Source organism: Rhinatrema bivittatum, chromosome 18, assembly GCF_901001135.1.
Source record: "Rhinatrema bivittatum chromosome 18, aRhiBiv1.1, whole genome shotgun sequence".
NCBI lineage: Eukaryota > Metazoa > Chordata > Amphibia > Gymnophiona > Rhinatrematidae > Rhinatrema > Rhinatrema bivittatum.
Window position 1 is genome coordinate 8,773,345 of NC_042632.1, and position 20,538 is coordinate 8,793,882.

Consider the following 20,538-nt stretch of genomic DNA (forward strand, 5'->3'; position numbering starts at 1 on the left):
ATTTTTAAATGACCTGGAAATAGGACCTTGCAAAACTGGGAGAATGGGCATGCAAATGGAAAATGAAATTTAATGTGGACAAATGCAAAGTGATGCACTTAAGTAAGTCAAATTATAGCTACACAATGCAAGGTTCCACATTCAGGAAAAGGATCTAGAATGCTATGGACTATTAGAAAAGCAATGGAGAATAAAACAGAGAATATCATAATGCCTCTGCATCGCTCCAAGATGCAACCTCATTTTGAGTATTATGTGCAGTTCCAATTACCAGATATCAAAAAAAATATATAGTACAATTAGAAAAGATACAGAGAAGGGCAACCAAAATGATAAATGGAATGGAACCATTCCCCTGTGAGGAAAGGCTAAAGAGGTTAGGACTCTGCCATTTGAGAAGAGACAGCTGATGGGTTGTATGCTAGAGGTTTATAAAAAGACTATTGAACAAATAAATATTTTTTATTTAATTGCTTTTCTATACCGGTATTTGTGGGTACATCATATTGGTTTACATGTAACTGAATGAAATACAAAAAAACAGGGGAGGGGTAAGGGGAGCAGGAGGAAGAGGCAAAGCGCATATACAGGGGAGGAGAGAGATGGAAATAGGACAGGACATTAACTATTGGAGGAACCGTAATATTAATCAGTTGTTTAATCTTTCTTTCAAAAAGTTACAAAGACCAGGGGACACACTATTCTTGGGATAAGCAGCTTGGAATCTGTCTACCCCTTGGGATCCTGCCAGGTACTTGTGACCTGGCTTCGGCACTGTTGGAAAAAAGATACTGGGCTTGATGGAACTTTGTTCTGACCCGGTATGAGAAGTCTTATGTTCTTATGCTTGACTCTATGCCATTTTTTGCCTATAGGGCTGAGGCTAGTTTCTTTATATTCCACCCTTTGGCATTTCAAAGCAGATTATGTTCAGGTACTGAGGGTTTATAATCCAACAGTGTCATTAATCAAAATGCAATATGGCGTTATCGTGGGCCCACAATAACACCAGCGTTATTTATCACATCGTGAAATGCGTGTGCACATTTTTAAATTTTAGTAAAAGAGGAGGAATCTGGGCAAGGTTTAAGAAAATGAGGGACATTTAACATCGCGTGCGATAGCGTAACGCATGTTTTAGCGCCGGCACTAACTACACCTTTTTTCATGGTGTTAAGCTGTGTGATAAGCCTGAAACGGAATTTGCAGTGAGAGAGAGAGTACCTCTGGTGTGGCACACATTAGTTATCTATTTATACCACTATAAGAGGATCAACTAGTACCTCAAGATGAGGTTTTGGTGCCAGTTTTACATTCACAGCAAGACGTATGAACAGCACAGTACTAATCAGGGAAGATATGATGTGATTTTGAGTGAGGAAAGGTACACAAAGATGAGATTTCTACAATGTACTCTCACCCTAAGGTGAAGCCCATCCAGAAGAATAGGCTCCACCTTCTCCAGATTGATCCCTAATTCCTAAAATCTAAAGCCCTCTTGCTTGTACTTGCTTCAATACTGGGAAATATGCCTGACATCCATCAACTCTCTCCTCTCCAATCTCCACCTTGCACTTAACACCTCAAAAACTGAAATCCTCATCTTAGCAAACCAACCTCTCAACTTAATCCACCAAATGATTCTCAACGCCTCACAAGCCCACACACTACCGCCCAGTGTCAGAGATTTAGGAGTCACCCTAGACAATCAACTCAGCTTCAAAGCCCACATTAAATCACTTCTAAAAGGGGGCTTCTACAAACTACAAATCCTCAAAAAACTGAAGCCCCTTCTCCACGCCCATGACTTCCGCACGGTTATGCAAACCACCATACTAACCAAACTCGACTACTGCAATTCCCTTCTCTTAGGCCTCCCTTCCTCTACCATTAAACCCCTTCAAATCCTTCAAAATGCCATGGCAAGAATCTTAACAAACACCAGAAAAACTGACCACATCACTCCCATACTCCAAGATCTCCATTGGCTCCCCATCTCCTTCCGTTCCCAATATAAAACACTTACCATCCTCCACAACACATTATACAACAACAATTCACCCTGGCTTGAAGACATGCCACAATTCCGTGAAGCTAATCGCCCCACTAGAAACTCCCTTGCTGGCACTCTCCAAACCCCCTCACTCAAAATTGGGCAGCTTACCGCTACTAGAGATAGAGCCTTCTCCATTGCGGGCCCTATCCTCTGGAATTCCCTACCCGTCAAACTCCGCTTAGAACCGTCCCTGAGCCATTTCAAAAAAGGAATCAAGACATGGCTCTTTAAACAAGCATACCCCAGCTCCACCCAATCCTAACCATTGTCCTCCTTGAACCACATCTATCCCAATCTAGCCTATTTCCTTTCCCCTGACCTCAACTTACCATCCCAGAACCCCCCTGCTCCCTCCCTTTTCCCCACCTCCCCACCCCCCTCTCCTACCGCCCCCTCACCCCACTAACAATCTCTCACTGAAAATACTCTCACCCCATGCACCCGGTTCCCTCTACCCCCTCCTCTCCTTCCCCCCTTCACCAGATTCCAATCGTACTCACGTGCACTTGCCCCTGTATTACTGTAAATAAGTTTCATATGCTAAGTGTAATAAAGTGCTGTGTCTTACTGTAAATAAGTTTCATATGCTGTGTATCAAGTGCACATGCCAATTAACTTTGTATATTAATTTCATTTTGCATATCTAATCCCAACCGAATGCAAATAGTTGTAATGCTGCCTGTATATTAGTTCATTTTGCATATCTATTTCTAACCGAATGCAAATAGTTGTAACGCTGCCTGTTGACTCTCCTCTCCTGTACTTTGGTATATCACCCAGTTAACCCCCTCCCCTGTTCATTGTAATTTCCTTTCCTTCTCAGTTATTTGTAAACCGACATGTGTCCTACGAATGCCGGTATAAAAAAAGTTTTTAAATAAATAAATAAAATTTTCTTATCCATGCATTGAGACCCCAGAGTTCTGCCTGCTTCTGGGATCCTGAATATGGAACTGGTAGCATTTCTGAGAACGAAATGCTGTGGGTTCTGGAATTCAATTTCTTACCTAAAAGCATACATTTAGTCTCCAGAACCTTCCACCTCCTCCATCTTCTTTTGTCATTGATACTTATATGTACCACAATAACCTTTTCCTCCCCAGCACTCTCTAAAATGTTATCTAGGTGGTGTGTGAGGCCTGCTAGGTTTCAAACTAGGCAGACAAGTTACTGTTACTTGACAAGGATAAATTGGAATCTTTTAGCTCAGGTGAGTTTTTAGTTACAGGCACTTGGACTACTTTTCTTATTATTGGAACCTCACTGTCGGGATGCCCTACTTCTAATGCATCATTAGTATCCTTCGAAGATACCTCCCTCTGAACCATGCGCTGCTGAGCGACTGTTGGCTTTCACTCTTGATTTAGTTTAAAAGCTGCTCTATCTCCTTTTTAAAAGTTAGCACCAGCAGTCTGGTTCCACCCTGGTTAAGGTGGAGTCCATCCCTTCGAAAGAGACTCCCCCTTCCTCAAAAGGTTCCCCAGTTCCTTGCAAAACTGAATCCCTCTTCCTTGCACCATCGTCTCATCCACGCATTGAGACTCCGGAGCTCTGCCTGCCTCTGGTGACCTGTGCGTGGAACAGGGAGCATTTCAGAGAATGCTACCCTGGAGGTTCTGGATTTAAGCTTTCTACCTAAGAGCCTAAATTTGGCTTCCAGAACCTCCCTCCCACATTTTCCTATGTCGTTGGTGCCCACATGTACCACGACAACCGGCTCCACCCAGCACTGTCTAAAATCCTATCTAGGTGACGTGTGAGGTCTGCCAACTTTGCACCAGGTAGGCATGTTACCAATCAAAACACACAAAACTCCTGGTTTTGCCTGCCTTTCTGACTAGCTATTCAGTACAGACACAAACACACTAATATACCCCAATAGTCTTACTTTTCCCCAATACTTTTGTTTTAGAAATTTCTCCAAGCAGTACTTACTGATTCCTTTCAGCCACCAGCAAGGTGATCCTCTCTTCTCAGTGCTCCCAGTGGATTGTGGGTTACTAAGCTCTTCCCAAGTGATTCTCTTGCTCATCAGCCACCCAACTTGCTACATTCCTAATGATTGAATCACCAATTACAATGGCCATCCTAACCCTTCCTTCCTGTGCACACGCCCCTGGAAACATATCCTCATTGAGAAAGGATAAAGCATCACGGGGAAGGCAGGTAGCTATAAGCTCACTTTCTGTCACTCTTAGGTGGTGACCTTGCTTGTGTAGAGCAGCACAAGAGCAGCTTGACTAGAGTTGGGACTGCACTAGAATGTCTGTTAACGTTTCCTCTCTATACGTCTCTAACTGCCACAGTTATTGCAGTTCTGCCATCCTGGCCTCCAGAGATCGGACTCATTCTCTGAGAGCCAGGTATGATTTGTACCTAGTGCACGCATACATTTTCTCACCAACAGGTGTGCAAAACAATAGGCTTCTGTCTGCATCTTAATTTTGTGGTTACTAAATGTTTAAAATCTGTTTTTAGAAGGTGGTATGTCTCTCAGTTTAAGGGTTTTTATTTATTTGGTGACTTTTTTAATGTAAGGTTTTTTTAATTTGATTACTAGGTGACTAATGCTAGTTTGTGATTGGCCAGTGACAAGACTAAAATTAGTCAATCACTAAAATCAGGATTAATTGTATGTTAATCACTTATTGACTCTTATTTTGAAGAATTTCCTCCCAATGAGAAGAGTAATTTATATAACAAAATATGCGATGGCTGGATGGGAATCAAACAAGTGATTAGTTGCTCAGGAGCTCGAACCCCAACCTCAGATTATGTGACCTTTAGAAACTTAGAATTATAATACTTGCAAATACTGACCTTTACTAATGAGACCAAAGTCTATTTTTACAGAACACATACAATTAACAATGACTGCAAACAAATTCTAACCATAAAAATGTGGTAAGTTCCAGCAATGGGACCATCCATGGAGTTACTTAGATATAAGTAACTCCAGCTCACCAGCCTCCCTGCAGGCCATCTTGTCCTCGTCGGCGCCGCCCCGCTCGGGACCCAAACCCCACCGACCACCGCAGCCCCAGCCTCTGCCTCCCTCTGATCCGACCAGCAGACCACGTGGGACCCGCTGCCCCAATCAGAAACCAGGAGCTGGGTAGCAGCTAGGGATGTGAATCGTTTTTCAACGATTAAAATTATCGTCCGATAATGTTAATATCGTCTTAAATCGTTATAGAACACGATACAATAGAAATTCTAACGATTTATCGTTAAAAATCGTTAAATCGTGTTAGTGCGCACTAACGGGTGTTAGTGCGCACTAACTCCCAGTTAGTGCGCACTAACTCGATTTAGTGCGCACTAACTGAAAATAATACAAATAAACACTTTCCAGGTCACTGAAGGTCAGTTAGGAATGAATATGTGTTCCTATTGGCTGGCTGCCCTCTTATCTATTGATGTTACCAAGGTTACCACTGAGGTGATGGTTGGGGGGATGGGAAATGGAACTGGAAACTAACGAACACCAACAGAAAATGAAACAAAGTGTTCACACTTCCCAGGTCAGTAAAGGTCACTTAGGAATGAATATGTATTCCTATTGGCTGGCTGTGCTCTTATCTATTGATGTTACCAAGGCTAACACTGAGGTAATGGTTGGGGGGATGTGAAATGGAAACAGTTGGAAGCTTGACAAAAAAAGTAATGTAATGATCAGCACTCACGTGACTAGAACTTGTTGTTTATTATTTTTGTTAGCAGGCACCTGAAATGCTAGTGCATGTTGAATTTGCCAATCACTGTGCATTTTAGAAAGGTGGTCCTGGCTGGAACTGTACACAGTTCAAATATATGTAATTGATTGTTGGTAAGTGTAGATTTTAAGTGATTTTCCTGCACACAGTGCCCTAACCCTGGCACCAGGGGTGTTGTGATCTTCCTGCACACAGTGCCCTAACCCTGATACCAGTCTGAGACAGCTCCCTCCCTGCATTACTAGTGAGAGGCTGGCTTCACAGACAGGGGGGAGCTGCCTGACCCTCACTCCTGACTTCCCCCATGTCCCAGCTAGTGAATGGTGTGTGGGTGAGGGGGGGGAGGAGGATGGTGAAGTCTGAGACAGCTCCCTCCCTGCATTACTAGTGAGAGGCTGGCTTCACAGACAGGGGGGAGCTGCCTGACCCTCACTCCTGACTTCCCCCATGTCCCAGCTAGTGAATTGTGTGTGGGTGAGGGGGGGGGGGGGAGGATGGTGAAGTCTGAGACAACTCCCTCCCTGCATTACTAGTGAGAGGCTGGCTTCACAGACAGGGGGGAGCTGCCTGACCCTCACTCCTGACTTCCCCCATGTCCCAGCTAGTGAATGGTGTGTGGGTGAGGGGGGGGGGAGGATGGTGAAGTCTGAGACAGCTCCCTCCCTGCATTACTAGTGAGAGGCTGGCTTCACAGACAGGGGGGAGCTGCCTGACCCTCACTCCTGACTTCCCCCATGTCCCAGCTAGTGAATGGTGTGTGGGTGAGGGGGGGGGGAGGAGGATGGTGAAGTCTGAGACAGCTCCCTCCCTGCATTACTAGTGAGACGCTGGCTTCACAGACAGGGGGGAGCTGCCGGACCCTGACTCCTGACTTCCCCCATGTCCCAGCTAGTGAATGGTGTGTGGGTGAGGGGGGGGAGGAGGATGGTGAAGTCTGAGACAGCTCCCTCCCTGCATTACTAGTGAGAGGCTGGCTTCACAGACAGGGGGGAGCTGCCTGACCCTCACTCCTCCGGGGTATTGTGATCTTCCTGCACACAGTGCCCTATCCCTGATACCAGGGGTGTTGTGATCTTCCTGCATGCAGTGCCCTATCCCTATTAATACCAGGAGTGTTGTGATCTTCCTGCACGCAGTGCCCTATCCCTAATACCAGGGGTGTTGGGATCTTCCTGCACACAGTGCCCTATTCCTGATACTAGGAGTGTTGTGATCTTCCTGCACGCAGTGCCCTATCCCTGATACTGGGATGTGTGCAAGAAGATCCCAACACCCCCGGTATCAGGAATAGGGCACTGTGTGCAGGAAGATCACAATACCCCTGGTATCAGGGTTAGGGCACAAGTTCTAGTCACATTGACTGATCACATTACTTGTTTTGTCAAGCTACCAACTGTTTCCATTTCCCATCCCCCATATACTGTCAGTGGGAAGCTTGGTAACATGAATAAATAAGAGGGCAGCCAATAGGAATACATATTCATTCCTAAACTGACGTTAACTGACCTGAAAAGTGTCAAATTGTATCATTTTCAGTTAGTGCGCACTAACTCGAGTTTGTGCGCACTAATCGGAAAAAACGATTTTTAACGATTTTTTAACTAAAAAATCGTGCCTAACACGATTTTCTTGCCCTGCCACATGATTTCTATTGTTAAGACGATATGGAAAACGATTCACATCCCTAGTAGCAGCCCTAACAGGAACTGACGAAAGAAAAACTACAAAAAAAAAAGGTAAAGTCCTTTAAATTTGGGCTCCTTGCTCCGGCGACGCACGCCAGGCGTCGCGCGCCGCAGGAGCGCGACAAAGGGGCCTGCCCCTTTGTGCGCCCCTTAGTGCAGCTCCTTAGGGCAACTCGGAGTTACTACACTATTATCTCCCCTACAAGAGCTCTCTCAACTTTCAAGTTTATTCACATCAAGCTAACTTCAAGCTATTGTGCCATTAGCAGTCTCTCCCACCCAATCTCTTGCTGCGATATACCCTGCGCTTGCAAACAATCACTTCTCCCTCTCCTCACTCACCCTACTGTTATTGCTAAACATGATCTATTGTGCCATCCCTATCATCAACAATAGAAGGAGCAACCTAATAAAAAACCTTGCCCCTCCTGCTCTCATTCAAAAAAGATTAATCCCAATTATGATCTCGCCACTGAACCAACTACTAGGCCTCACTCTATTCTCCTTAACGCTGTTAAATGCCCAATCTCTTGCAAAAAAAACTCACCTCCTGCATGATTACCTCCTGGAAGCCCAACCAGACGTATGTGCCATCACCGAGACCTGGTTAAAACCAGAAGATATAGTCCTAATCAACCAACTTCCGCTCAACACATACAACTTCTTCTCTATCCCCAGACCTAAAAAAAGAGGTGGAGGTCTGCTTCTTGCTGCAAACAAAAAACTAAGACTATCCCTTCAGTGGGCAAATGCCACCCCCCATTAGAACTTGCAATTTTCAAATCCAACTTCCTCCAAATTGGCCTCACTTATGCCCCTCCCGGATACCTGGAATCAGACCCATCACCTTTAATAGAACTCATAGCGAAACACATTAATTCCGAAAAACCGGCCATCCTCTTGGGAGATTTTAACCTCCATGTGGACGATACCCCTAATTCTCCTAGCTGCAACACATTTATCAACTCTTTGAACTTCATGGGCTTCAAACAAATTATCAATGAACCTACTCACAAAGCAGGACATACCTTGGATCTGTTATTCTTAAACGAGAGCCTCTCCCCATCTTCTCCCACAGTCTGTTCTTCAGTCCCTTGGTCGGATCACAAATTGATCACCACTACTTTGAAAAACCTTCAGTCTACTCCTGCGCATACTCAAAAGACAACAATTCAATACAGGAAGCTTTGTAACCCGGACACCCTCAGCTATCACCTTTCTTCCGAGTTAGAACAGCTCGACCTCACGGACGCAGACTTGGCCACGGTTTCCTAGTCCAAAATCACTAGAAAAGTGGCAGACAGCATCTGCCCACTATCCACAAAAATCTTACAATCAAATATAGACAACAGAAAACCTTGGTACACACCTGAGCTAAAACCATCAAAAGAGAACTCAGAAGTAGAGAACACCTTTGGCGCAAAAACCCTTCTTCAATCAACCTGACGGCTTACAAATCGATGATGCAGCAATACAGGATCGCCAAACTCCGCACGAAAAGAAACTTCTATTCTCAAAAAATCCATCATTTCATCTTTGACCCGAAAGCTTTATTCTCACTGGTGTCTTCTCTCACCAAACCATCTCCTGCAGCTGTTCCAGATGAACAAGCTGCAAGCAAAGCAAACGAAATAGCAACCTACTTCAAAAAGAAAATCTCAAACCTTATTGATCCGCTCACGAATAACAAGTTAATTCTCCCCCAGCCCCCCATTATCACACCTGCGCTTCCAAACACAAAACTTGAAATATTCGAACCTACCTCATCACTGGAGATAGAAATCATTCTCAAAAAGCTCAAACCAGCTTCTCACCCTTTGGATACGATTCCATCCAATCTACTCATCGCTATACCTAGTACCATCTCCAAACACATTGCCGAAATCATAAATTGTTCCTTATCTCAGGGCCACGTCCCGGACCCGCTTAAACTTGCTATCCTAAAACCGTTGCTGAAAAAACCTAATTATCACCGGATGACCCAGCCAATTTCCGCCCTATTGCAAACCTTCCTTTCCTAGCCAAAATATTGGAAAGAATAGTAAATCAGCAACTCACAGAATTCTTGAACAACAACAAAATCCTCCACCCTAATCAGTACGGATTCAGGAAATCCCGTAACACTGAATCCCTCTTAATCACACTAACAGACACCATACTCATAAATCTAGACAAAAAACAACCTTGTCTTCTCATTCTCCTTGACCTTTCTGCAGCTTTCGACACGGTGAACCATACTTTTCTCTTAGATCGGTTATCCGACATTGGTATCAAAGGCACCGCAATTAGCTGGTTCAGGTCATTCCTTCAAAACAGGACATACAAGGTCAAAATTAACAACAAAGAGTCCCACCCCGTCTGCTCTACTTTGGGTGTACCTCAAGGCTCCTCCTTATCCCCAACTCTCTTCAACATATACCTGCTCCCTCTCTGCCAACTCCTCTCCAATCTAAATCTAATATATTACCTATATGCGGACGATGTACAAATCCTTCTACCGATCACAGAATCAGTTAACAAAACTCTTGCTTTCTGGGATACATGCCTTAAGTCTATAATCAGCCTTCAACTTGATCCTGAACACTAACAAAACTCCTACTCATCTCACACGACGGAAATAGCTCACGGCCCAACCTACATTCCACAACCCTCCCTACCTTCCTCCCCCAAGTCAGAAATTTAAGAGTCATCTTCGATAAACAACTGAACTTCAAAAGTTTCATAAACAACACGACTAAGGACTGTTTTTTCAAACTTCAAGTACTAAAATGATTGAGACCTCTCCTTCACTTCCATGACTTCCGTTCTGTTTTCCAGGCAATCATCTTCTCAAAAGTAGATTACTGTAACTCTCTTTTGATCGGCCTACCTGCAGTCTCTATCAAACCACTACAAATGCTGCAAAATGCAGCAGCCAGAATTCTTACCAGGACTAAAAAAAGTGACCACATTACTCCCATCTTGAAGAACCTCCACTGGCTCCCGATCAAATACAGAATCTGGTACAAAGCTCTCTCCATTACTCACAAAGCTCTACACAATATCACCCCACTAGAACTTATGATCCCTCTTCGACCTCACTTACCATCCAGGCCGGTAAGAGCAGCATATAAAGACACCCTCGTGGTCCCCCCTTTAAAAATTTAATTAAGTAAGAGGGCATCTCAGCCTCTGGACCAATACATTGGAATTCTCTTCCACCAGACCTCAGGCTGGAACATTGCCCAGTCACTTTTAAGAAAAGACTCAAAACATGGCTGTTCAAGCAGGCCTTTGCTTAAATCATACGCCAGATGAATTAAATCAGCTCTATCACCAGTAACGCATTGACTCTTGCCTGCCTTCTCTCGATTTAGTCAAATGCTATATGTCCTACTTTAACCCCAAATCCCAAAGTCCTTGCCAATACCATGATCTTAACCAAACCATTCTCTACCAGCCGTGTATCATAGTTTGAGTTATATCCTGGTTTGTTTCAACAGTTTCATGATCCTAGTTCTGTAATCCTTTGTTTTATGTAATTGCACTATTTGAGGCACCGTTATTGTTATTATGTAAACCGTTTTGATTTGTAACCTTTTACAAGAAATTAGGTATATAAAACTGTTAAATAATAAATATAAGGATGCATTTGTGTCCAAACTATAAAAGTGATTCCATATGTTAGGATCGTGGACCCTTGGGCCGGCTGTGACTGGTGGAAATACACTGTGGGGAGCCCACAGCGTGTCATAGCCGGGAGGCGGCGCTGAGGAGATGGTCCTGGACAGGCTTCACTACCGGAAGCCTGGAGTCCCCCCAGGAGGAGCCCGTAGGGACCCGGGCCTCTTGGACTTAGGAGACCCTCTGCGACCAAGAAGGGCCAGGAGGTCAGTAGAGACTTCACCCTTGGAAGTCCGCGGTCCCCCCGGGAGGAGCCCGTGAGGACCCGGACCGCTGGGACAGGCGGGACCTCCTGGTAGGAGCACTCCAGGTACCTGTGGAGACAAGGGTCAAGTGCCAGAAGCTGAAGCTGGAGTCGGTGGACGAGCCAAGGTCGGGGGCCAGGAGTCAGATGCCGAAGACAGAAGCCGAAATCAGGAGCCAGAAGTCCAAAGCCGAAATCAGGAGCCAGAAGTCCAAAGCCGGGGTCGGAAGCCAGAAGACGAAAGCAGCAACTAGAAGCTCTCAACAGAGCGTGAACCTCGTTGCAAGGCAAAGCTTAGGGCTAGCTGCAGGGTTTAAATAACCCTGCAGCGTCTGACGTCATCTCAGGGCTGGATTCAGTTTTCCTGCGCTGGCCCCTTTAAATGAAGAGCCTCCAGCGCGCGCACCTAGGGGGCAGGGCCAGCGTCCGAGGGTCGACGGTGTCTCTCTCGCCGAGGGGACAGCGTGGCAGGAGCCAGGTCGGGCCTACATGGCCAGAGGAGCTTTGCAGCGGCCCGGGCTGGCCTTGAGGTAGGTGGAGGGACCAGGGCATGGCCCGTGACCGTAACACCATGAGTCGTGGAGGGGGACTCTAACCCCCCCCCCCCACCAGTATTCTAACCCATTCATCAGCTCCAAATCAGCAATCATGCTGCTCTATTTCAAAATAGCAGTGGCAGACCTGGTGTATGTGCCATTCTGCTGAACAATTTATAGAGTAAATTGGCACTGACCTTTTCTTACTGCCACTATTATGACAATTGGTGGTGCAGGAGCTATTAGGGATCATTCCTGTCCCATTTGGAGCTGACAAATGGAGTAATATAACAAGGAGGGAGGCTGGAGGCAGTCGTGCATTGAAGAGATGCAGAGGGGTCCCAGATTGATTATTATTGTTTTTTGGGTGGAGGAAGGGGTAGAGCTCTGAATTCAGAGTTTTTTGGTTCCTTTAGTTTTGGTTATTTAAAATGAAAGAAAAACCAAAACATAATATGCAGTGCACAGCACACTCCTAATTGGGAGCCATTCCTGTCAGAAGTGGCTGGGGGCTTCCTGGGATTTGGTTGTCCCTAGTATCAGGGAGGCTGATATCAGCAACCAGGTATTTGGTTAAACTTTTCAAATGGGAACGGAAGATTCTCAAATTCCAGAGGGGTTTGAAGGGAGGGAGACTTCTGCAGGGAGCAAAAGGAGATTAGAGGCATGAGAATCTGTACCTTTGTAACATTAATAACAACTGGCTTTGTTTTTCTTGGAACAACATACTAAAGGGATACTTTTCAAAATCATGCATAACAGCGCATATCAGAGCCATTTTAAAAAAAACCATTTACATGCTTAAAGTGCACTTAATGCAGATAAAACCTACTGACAATTTAATAGCATTTATTGTTGCAATTTTCAAAAGCCTACTTATTTGCGTCAAGTGCATTTATGTGCATACAATCCAGTTTTAATTCTGCAAGTTCTTTTAAAAATTGCCCCCAGTGTGTGGAGATTTTCATTGAGAAACTATGAGTGATCCCCTTGGGCCTTTGCAGCTTTTAGCTCCCCTCCCACCCCCCCACGGGAAGACTCCTGGATCCAGGACTGCACTCCACAGAAACTGAAGCTGGTCCCTTGCCTGTTTCAAGGAGAGCCCTGAAGAAAGCAGGTTACATATTATAACAGTACTGTGTTAATGTAGAAGAATCAAAACCATTTAAGCTTTATGAATTAACTTTGAACTATTTGAAAAAGTGGAATGTAAATATATGAAATAAATCTTTCCTTTTAACTCTACATTGATTTTTTTTTTTTTTATTAATGATATTTAAATACCTTTGGATTGATGTCCAGACTATCCTCCATGTGATACAGCATGCGTTTCTCACTCGAGTGATTCACAATGACAGTGACTAGGAGACAAGGATAATTTGAGGTTTTACAATAGTTTGGGGCAGGATTGAAGACACATTCCATCACACCTCTGACACTTGCTTGCACTAGACTGCACGTTTCTTCTTGTGTCCAAATGCTGCAAAAGCAAAACACAGCCATGTGCAACAAATGCTGATTGCAGCTTACAGAAGTGTTGCAGAGACAGATGAGACTTGAACGGGAAGGAGAAAGAGAGTCCTTTAATTACTGTAAAAATTAACTAAACTGGATGGGACCCTTTTGGTCTTTTATCTGCCTTCATTTGCTATGTTACTAGAAGGCCCATTTAAATGGCTATTTACCCTGGTAAAAAGCTTTGAAAAGTGTTCAGTATGCACAATTGATGCAGAAAATGATTTGCAGCCAATCCGAGGAAAGCTAGAGTAAGGTAGCGAGTCTCTGTGCACATTTCCAGTGTCTTAGCAAGGGCCTCTCCAAAAGCTTAGAGGGTTACAGACAGAATATACACCAGCAATAAAGTAGACCAGATGCAGAGCTGCCAAAGTGGTACCATTTTTATGATGGAGATTCTCCACACTCTCTTATAAAATGTAATAAGTTTCAGCAATGATCATGCCCACAGCAACCCCGTTCTTTGTTGCTTCTCTGTCTCTGAAAGGCTCTTCCTGCTCCCTGGCATCGTTACTTTCTAAACCTCCCTCCACAGACAGATCAGATTTGCATTATGGACTTCCCAGAGACGGGAGAAGCAGAAGTGACAGTGCATGCACCTTTCCTCCTTCCCCCCATCCCAAAGAAACAGGACAAAGAGCACAAACACAAAGTACATTGCCAAAGTCAGGTGGCAGCATTACAGCTAGAATATTTTAAAAAACAATTTAGAAACTTGCTGCAGAGTTTGTAGTTCTGGCGCACTCAGTGGGGCCGATGCAATACAGTGCGCTCAGCCGAGCGCACTGTATAACCCGCACTCCGACATGGGTTAAATAGGCGCTACTCCACCCCCTAATGCAAAAGGGGGATTTGCGCCTATTTAACCCACGACGGACGCGGAGTGAATGAGTTAGCGCTCATCACATGTGAATGAGGCTATTACTCATTCACTCCGCATGCAAAAAGATAAATGTGCGTCTCAGATGCTCATTTATCGCTCAGCTATTAACGCCTGCCTGGAGCAGGCGTTAATAGCTGAGCGCAGGTGAAAGAAGTACAGAAAAGCAGAAAAAACTGCTTTTCTGTACTTCTTTTTTAAAGTAAATAAAATAACTGGGCAGACCGCTGAGCTATGAAGACCAACGCCAGTAAACTCTGCGTCAGTTTTCATAACTGCCCGTCTACCAGTAATGAAAATGGCCACCGATAAACTCGGCGGCTGTTTTCTTTACTGGCAGACGGGCAGGTTATGAAAACCGATGCTGAGTGTACCGGTCTTCATAATCGGCAGCCGCGACGGGTCGTGTTAGCAAGGAGGCGCTAAGGTTGCGCAAGCGACCCTAGCGCCTCCTTCCTAGCGTGACCCCCTAATTTACATATTGCATGGTGCCCCCCCTTGTGCCCGCTTTCTGCAAAAATTATTGCATCGGCCCCAATGCAAGTACAAATCTTTTTATGTTTTTTTTTGTTTTTTGCATTTCAGCTGAAGCAGGTGTAAAAGTGTGCACAGTAAAGTGCCCCCCCCCCTCACAACCCCAAACCTTAGTCCACACCTTTTTCTTGTTGAGTGGGGTGGTGGGGTGCACACTTCTAGCTAGAAGGAGGGTGGGCAAAATATTCAGACTCACATAAATGACTTTGAGTATTGCCCCCCCCCCCCCCCCCCCCACCAGGCTTTGCCCGTCACTAAGATTCTCCTAAATGTTACAATTTTTGGAATCCCCACCTTTATAAAAATCCCCCCGAGCATGTGGTTTGGGTCTTTGCCATCTCCCAGGTTCACTGACCAGGAGAAGAGCTCTCTCTGCTTTGCAACAGAGGTGACCTAAGGAGTGAATTTTTGGAGATTTGAAGATTTTTGCGTCGTTTGGATTCTGAAGGAAGGGAAACCCCTGGTGTCTGGAAGGGCTGGGTTCAGATTTCCTTTTGCCTTGGCTCATAGCAGCATGGATGAAAAGAGAAGGATTTTGAGTTTTTGGACTTTCCAGCAATAGTTGAAAGCTAGGTTTTGCAGAAGGGTTTTCTGTCACCTTTTCCCAGCTCTTGAGTGTCTGAGCTAGAACATAAGAACATAAGAAAATGCCATACTGGGTCAGACCAAGGGTCCATCAAGCCCAGCATCCTGTTTCCTGGCCAATCCAGGCCATAAGAACCTGGCAAGTACCCAAAAACTAAGTCTATTCCATGTAACCATTGCTAATGGCAGTGGCTATTCTCTAAGTGAACTTAATAGCAGGTAATGGACTTCTCCTCCAAGAACTTATCCAATCCTTTTTTAAACACAGCTATACTAACTGCACGAACCACATTCTCTGGCAACAAATTCCAGAGTTTAATTGTGCGTTGAGTAAAAAAGAACTTTCTCCGATTAGTTTTAAATGTGCCCCATGCTAACTTCATGGAGTGTCCCCTAGTCTTTCTACTATCCGAAAGAGTAAATAACCGATTCACATCTACCCGTTCTAGACCTCTCATGATTTTAAACACCCTCTATCATATCCCCCCTCAGTCGTCTCTTCTCCAAGCTGAAAAGTCCTAACCTCTTTAGTCTTTCCTCATAGGGGAGTTGTTCCATTCCCTTATCATTTTGGTAGCCCTTCTCTGTACCTTCTCCATCGCAATTATATCTTTTTTGAGATGCGGCGACCAGAATTGTACACAGTATTCAAGGTGCGGTCTCACCATGGAGCGATACAGAGGCATTATGACATTTTCCGTTTTATTCATCATTCCTTTTCTAATAATTCCCAACATTCTGCTTGCTTTTTTGACTGCCGCAGCACACTGAACCGACGATTTCAATGTGTTATCCACTATGACACCTAGATCTCTTTCTTGGGTTGTAGCACCTAATATGGAACCCAACATCGTGTAATTATAGCATGGGTTATTTTTCCCTATATGCATCACCTTGCACTTATCCACATTAAATTTCATCTGCCATTTGGATGCCCAATTTTCCAGTCTCACAAGGTCTTCCTGCAGTTTATCACAATCTGCTTGTGATTTAACTACTCTGAACAATTTTGTGTCATCTGCAAATTTGATTATCTCACTCGTCGTATTTCTTTCCAGATCATTTATAAATATATTGAACAGTAAGGGTCCCAATACAGATCCCTGAGGCACTCCACTGTCCACTCCCTTCCACTGAGAAAATTGCCCATTTAATCCTATTCTCTGTTTCCTGTCTTTTAGCCAGTTTCCAATCCACGAAAGGACATCGCCACCTATCCCATGACTTTTTACTTTTCCTAGAAGCCTCTCATGAGGAACTTTGTCAAACGCCTTCTGAAATCCAAGTATACTATATCTACTGGTTCACCTTTATCCACATGTTTATTAACTCCTTCAAAAAAGTGAAGCAGATTTGTGAGGCAAGACTTGCCCTGGGTAAAGCCATGCTGACTTTGTTCCATTAAACCATGTCTTTCTATATGTTCTGTGATTTTGATGTTTAGAACACTTTCCACTATTTTTCCTGGCACTGAAGTCAGGCTAACCGGTCTGTAGTTTCCCGGATCGCCCCTGGAGCCCTTTTTAAATATTGGGGTTACATTTGCTATCCTCCAGTCTTCAGGTACAATGGATGATTTTAATGATAAGTTACAAATTTTTACTAATAAGTCTGAAATTTCATTTTTTAGTTCCTTCAGAACTCTGGGGTGTATACCATCCGGTCCAGGTGATTTACTACTCTTCAGTTTGTCAATCAGGCCTACCACATCTTCTCTACCCTGCAAGGGGAAGGAATATTGGAAATGGACGCTGGTGCAGTGGATAGTGCTGGACAAGGAGACCATGGTTTTTCCTAATACTGTTCCTTATGTTTGCAGTTCTTGCCTGGATTATAATTTTTAAACTCTAATAAATGTGTGTTGAACACTCTTTGTAACTTTTTTTTTTCTTTGGGCTGAGCAGTGGAACAGAGTGTGGTTATATGCATGTGTGTTTTATTATTATTATTATTATTATTCATTTTCTTTGCTATTTTATCCTGACTCCTTCTGAAGAATGTCTGTGTCGCAGCTGAGACCAGGGGTTTGGAAACAAAGGCAGTCTAGCATGGACATGGACATGACCATGCCAAGGGCCCAGGAGGTTAAGCCTCTTTGCCCACGTACCAGATGGACCCCGGCATTGTGGTTTCCCAGATGTAGCACACCAGCCAAACGGGGGTCCTACTGCATAATTAAAAGCTTTGCAATGCTCATAAATTCTTATTTTACTATAGTGCTATATGCTTCTGTTTCCTGTAGAATATAAAAATCTAAATATATTGTGCCCTGAGTTTTGTTTGCATTATTTACAATATGGTATGTGTGTGTGTGTGTGTGTGTTGTGTGCTCCAGCCTCTCCTCTCTGCCCCTGGGAGAAGCATTAAGTGGGTGTCCTATGCATGCCCATTCTAAATCCGCAGCTGAGAGGTGGAATTATTGATGTGGCCCCTCCCGTGTGTGTGGGAGGGTTACGATAGCAGGAGACTCGGCCAACAGCCAGTACATAACTGTGTTAGATATATAGAGAGGGACAGTAACAATTCATAGTGTAACATAGCAAATGATGGCAGAAAGACGCAAGTGGTTCAGTCAGTCTGCCCAGCAAATGTATTATTTTATTTTTTCTTAGGGTAGTAACTGCTGCTCCATGCAGGTCCCTAGGTAACACAGATTACCCCTTTGCTTCATCTCCATTCTTTAGCTACTAGGGAGCTTCTGTGTTTATATCATGCTTTTTTTTCAATTCCATGACCCTTCTAGTCATCACTTCTTCTGGGAGGGCGTTCCATGAATCCACCACCCTTTCTGGAAGAAATATTTCCTGACGCTGGTCCTGAGTGTGCCCCCTATCATATCATGACTCCTAGTTCTACAGCTTTCTTTCCATCAGAAGAGGTTTCATTCCTGTGCATTACTGATACCATTCAGCAATTAAAAAATCTGTATCATATCTTCTCCAAAGTATACATATTTTGGATTTTTTCAGTCTCATAAGTCTTTTGGTGTTCATCCCATGCCACTTTGGTTGCCTTTCTCTGGACTGCTTCCATCCTTTTTGAGATATGGTCTCAAGAGCTGATAGAGTACTCCAGGTGAGACCTCTGCAAGGGCATTATCGCCTACTTTTTCCTGCTGGCTATGCCTGTGTCTGTACAGACCCGCATCCCTCTGGCCTTAGCTACTTCCTTGTCACATTGTCTGAGAGTCTGACGGCAGTGAAGCAATGTCACCCTGAGGTCCGTGCACATCAATTTCTGCCCTTCCCCCCCCCCCCCCCCCAAAAAGAAAAACCCAAACAAACCACATACAGCATTTCAAGTGAGCCACCTCTAAAGATTGAGGGGTCAAAATGGCAACATAACCCCCCCCACCAACCCCAGAAGCATACAGAGCTAAAATTGAGTTCAGTATGCCCTCAAGAACACACTGCTTGTGAGTGGAGCAACCGGCTGCCAGTCGATGCCTGGGGCCCATCCGAGCCGATTGTAGAGCTGCAGTTAGTGAATGTGTGAGAATATGAGCAGGGTGGTGATCATGAGGAGGCTGTTAGTCTGACCTCTGCTGAATTGCTGCCAGAGCCAGAGAAGGGGACCCCTTGGCTATCGACTAGAGGGCCATTGAATCACTCCTTTGAGTGGCAGCAGGATCCTCTTGCCCGGGTTTCCTGTTCCTAAATCTGGACCTGTTTGCTGTTTAAACAGAGGATCATGCAGTTTCTGGAATCCAATAGGGATGTGCTTTTCATTTGTTTGTTTTATTTTTTATGGTTTCTCAGTTTAATGTTCTTTGTTCAGTTTGTTTTCCAACAGCAGAAAAATCTTTAAAAAAACAAAACAAAGAATCCACAAAACAAAACAAAATGGGCCTCCCCAACCCCCCTCCTGTCCTCAGGAGCCCAGCCAGGCCTGCCCTGACCCCTCTAACTCCTCTCCAGCCACACAGAACAAGGCTTGGAGCCCGGGCCTTTAGATGCCTCTTCCATGGGAGAGGATTAAATAGAAAGGGGCAGGAACAGTTGCCCATTTGCTCCTGCCCCCACAGATTCCTTAAAAGAGGCCTCACCTGGAGGATGGCGCCAAGGTGATGTCATTGTGTCACCTGTCTCAGGTGCCGCTGGGGCCATTATGGCTGCTTAACCCAGGTGGCTAGGACCAGGCTCTGAGACTGGCCTGGTGTGGCTGCAGGAGGTGCGGGGCCTGCACTCGGCTCGTTGATAGGTGACAGGGAGATGGAAGGTCTTGGGGAGGCTATTTATAAAAAAATAAGTAAATAAAAAGTAGTGAAAATATCCCAGTGTTTGGAAGCATTTTCATGAGGGCCGTTTTCAGTTTATTCCATGCATGATATTTAATAAACTGTGGCCGCTCCCTCCACACAGTTCATAAAGTCCCCTGTGTAAGTTTGGAAATTGCCCTCCCCGATATATTTATTATGGATTACTGTAATTCAAATCAAGTCCATTTACCTCTTCCTGTGCAATGGCAGGGCGGTAGTTCCCACAAGAAAGTACATTATCACCGAACATAGGACCATTCCAATCCCCAGGCATATTGCTCTGATTTCTCCAGGCTTCTGCGCTGTCACCAACTTTTAACCATGATCTCTTCCACTGTGCTGCACTTAAGGGCTGTTTCTGAAAGAAAAGGGTATTGGAAATGACTCCCTGATTGTGGGGATAAAGTACATTATTTTCTGTGCCTCTTCCTCAGGTTTTGTAATGGATTGAGGCAGCTTTCTTATCTCCAAACATCAATGCAAGCTCATCTGTGCCCGTGGAGGGAAGCCCTAACTGAAAGGAGAGCACTGTCAGGCAAAAGATTTAGTTCTGTATCAAATATATTTTTTATGTTTTCATTTCGACTTCTTAGACTACGTAGGAAGGTGAAACCTTGCATAGTAGTAGTCCATGTACTAGAACCAACAGGAAAGTCTGTAAACAGTTTAGGGAGGGAAGTGGGCTTCTAATGTGTTACATTTTTTTCAACGAAATTAGACAAAACAGGGGAGGGAGAGAGAGAGAGAGTGCGTGTGTGTGCGGGGTGCGTGTGTGTGTGTGCATGAGTGTGTGTGCGTGTGTGTGCAGGGCATCTGAAGGATGCGGATTCAGAATCTGAAATCCATTTTTGGCTAGCCAAGGAATT

General features: G+C 44.6%; 1 protein-coding gene across 3 annotated transcripts in view; it reads right to left on the reverse strand.

Moving 5' to 3' along the window:
- The window catches only part of KCNMB1 (potassium calcium-activated channel subfamily M regulatory beta subunit 1), an 81,689-nt gene that overhangs the window by 52,591 nt on the left and 8,560 nt on the right, over nucleotides 1–20,538 (reverse strand). For all 3 annotated transcript variants that reach the window (XR_003853474.1, XM_029583974.1, XM_029583973.1), the window contains exons 2-3: nucleotides 19,863–20,030; nucleotides 13,185–13,380 (exon numbers count right to left, since the gene is read on the reverse strand). Coding sequence is in view for 2 of the 3 variants with exons in the window: in XM_029583974.1 (XP_029439834.1) it covers nucleotides 13,185–13,380; nucleotides 19,863–19,930 (264 nt within the window). In the remaining variant the exon portion in view is untranslated. The remainder of the gene's footprint in view (nucleotides 1–13,184; nucleotides 13,381–19,862; nucleotides 20,031–20,538) is intronic.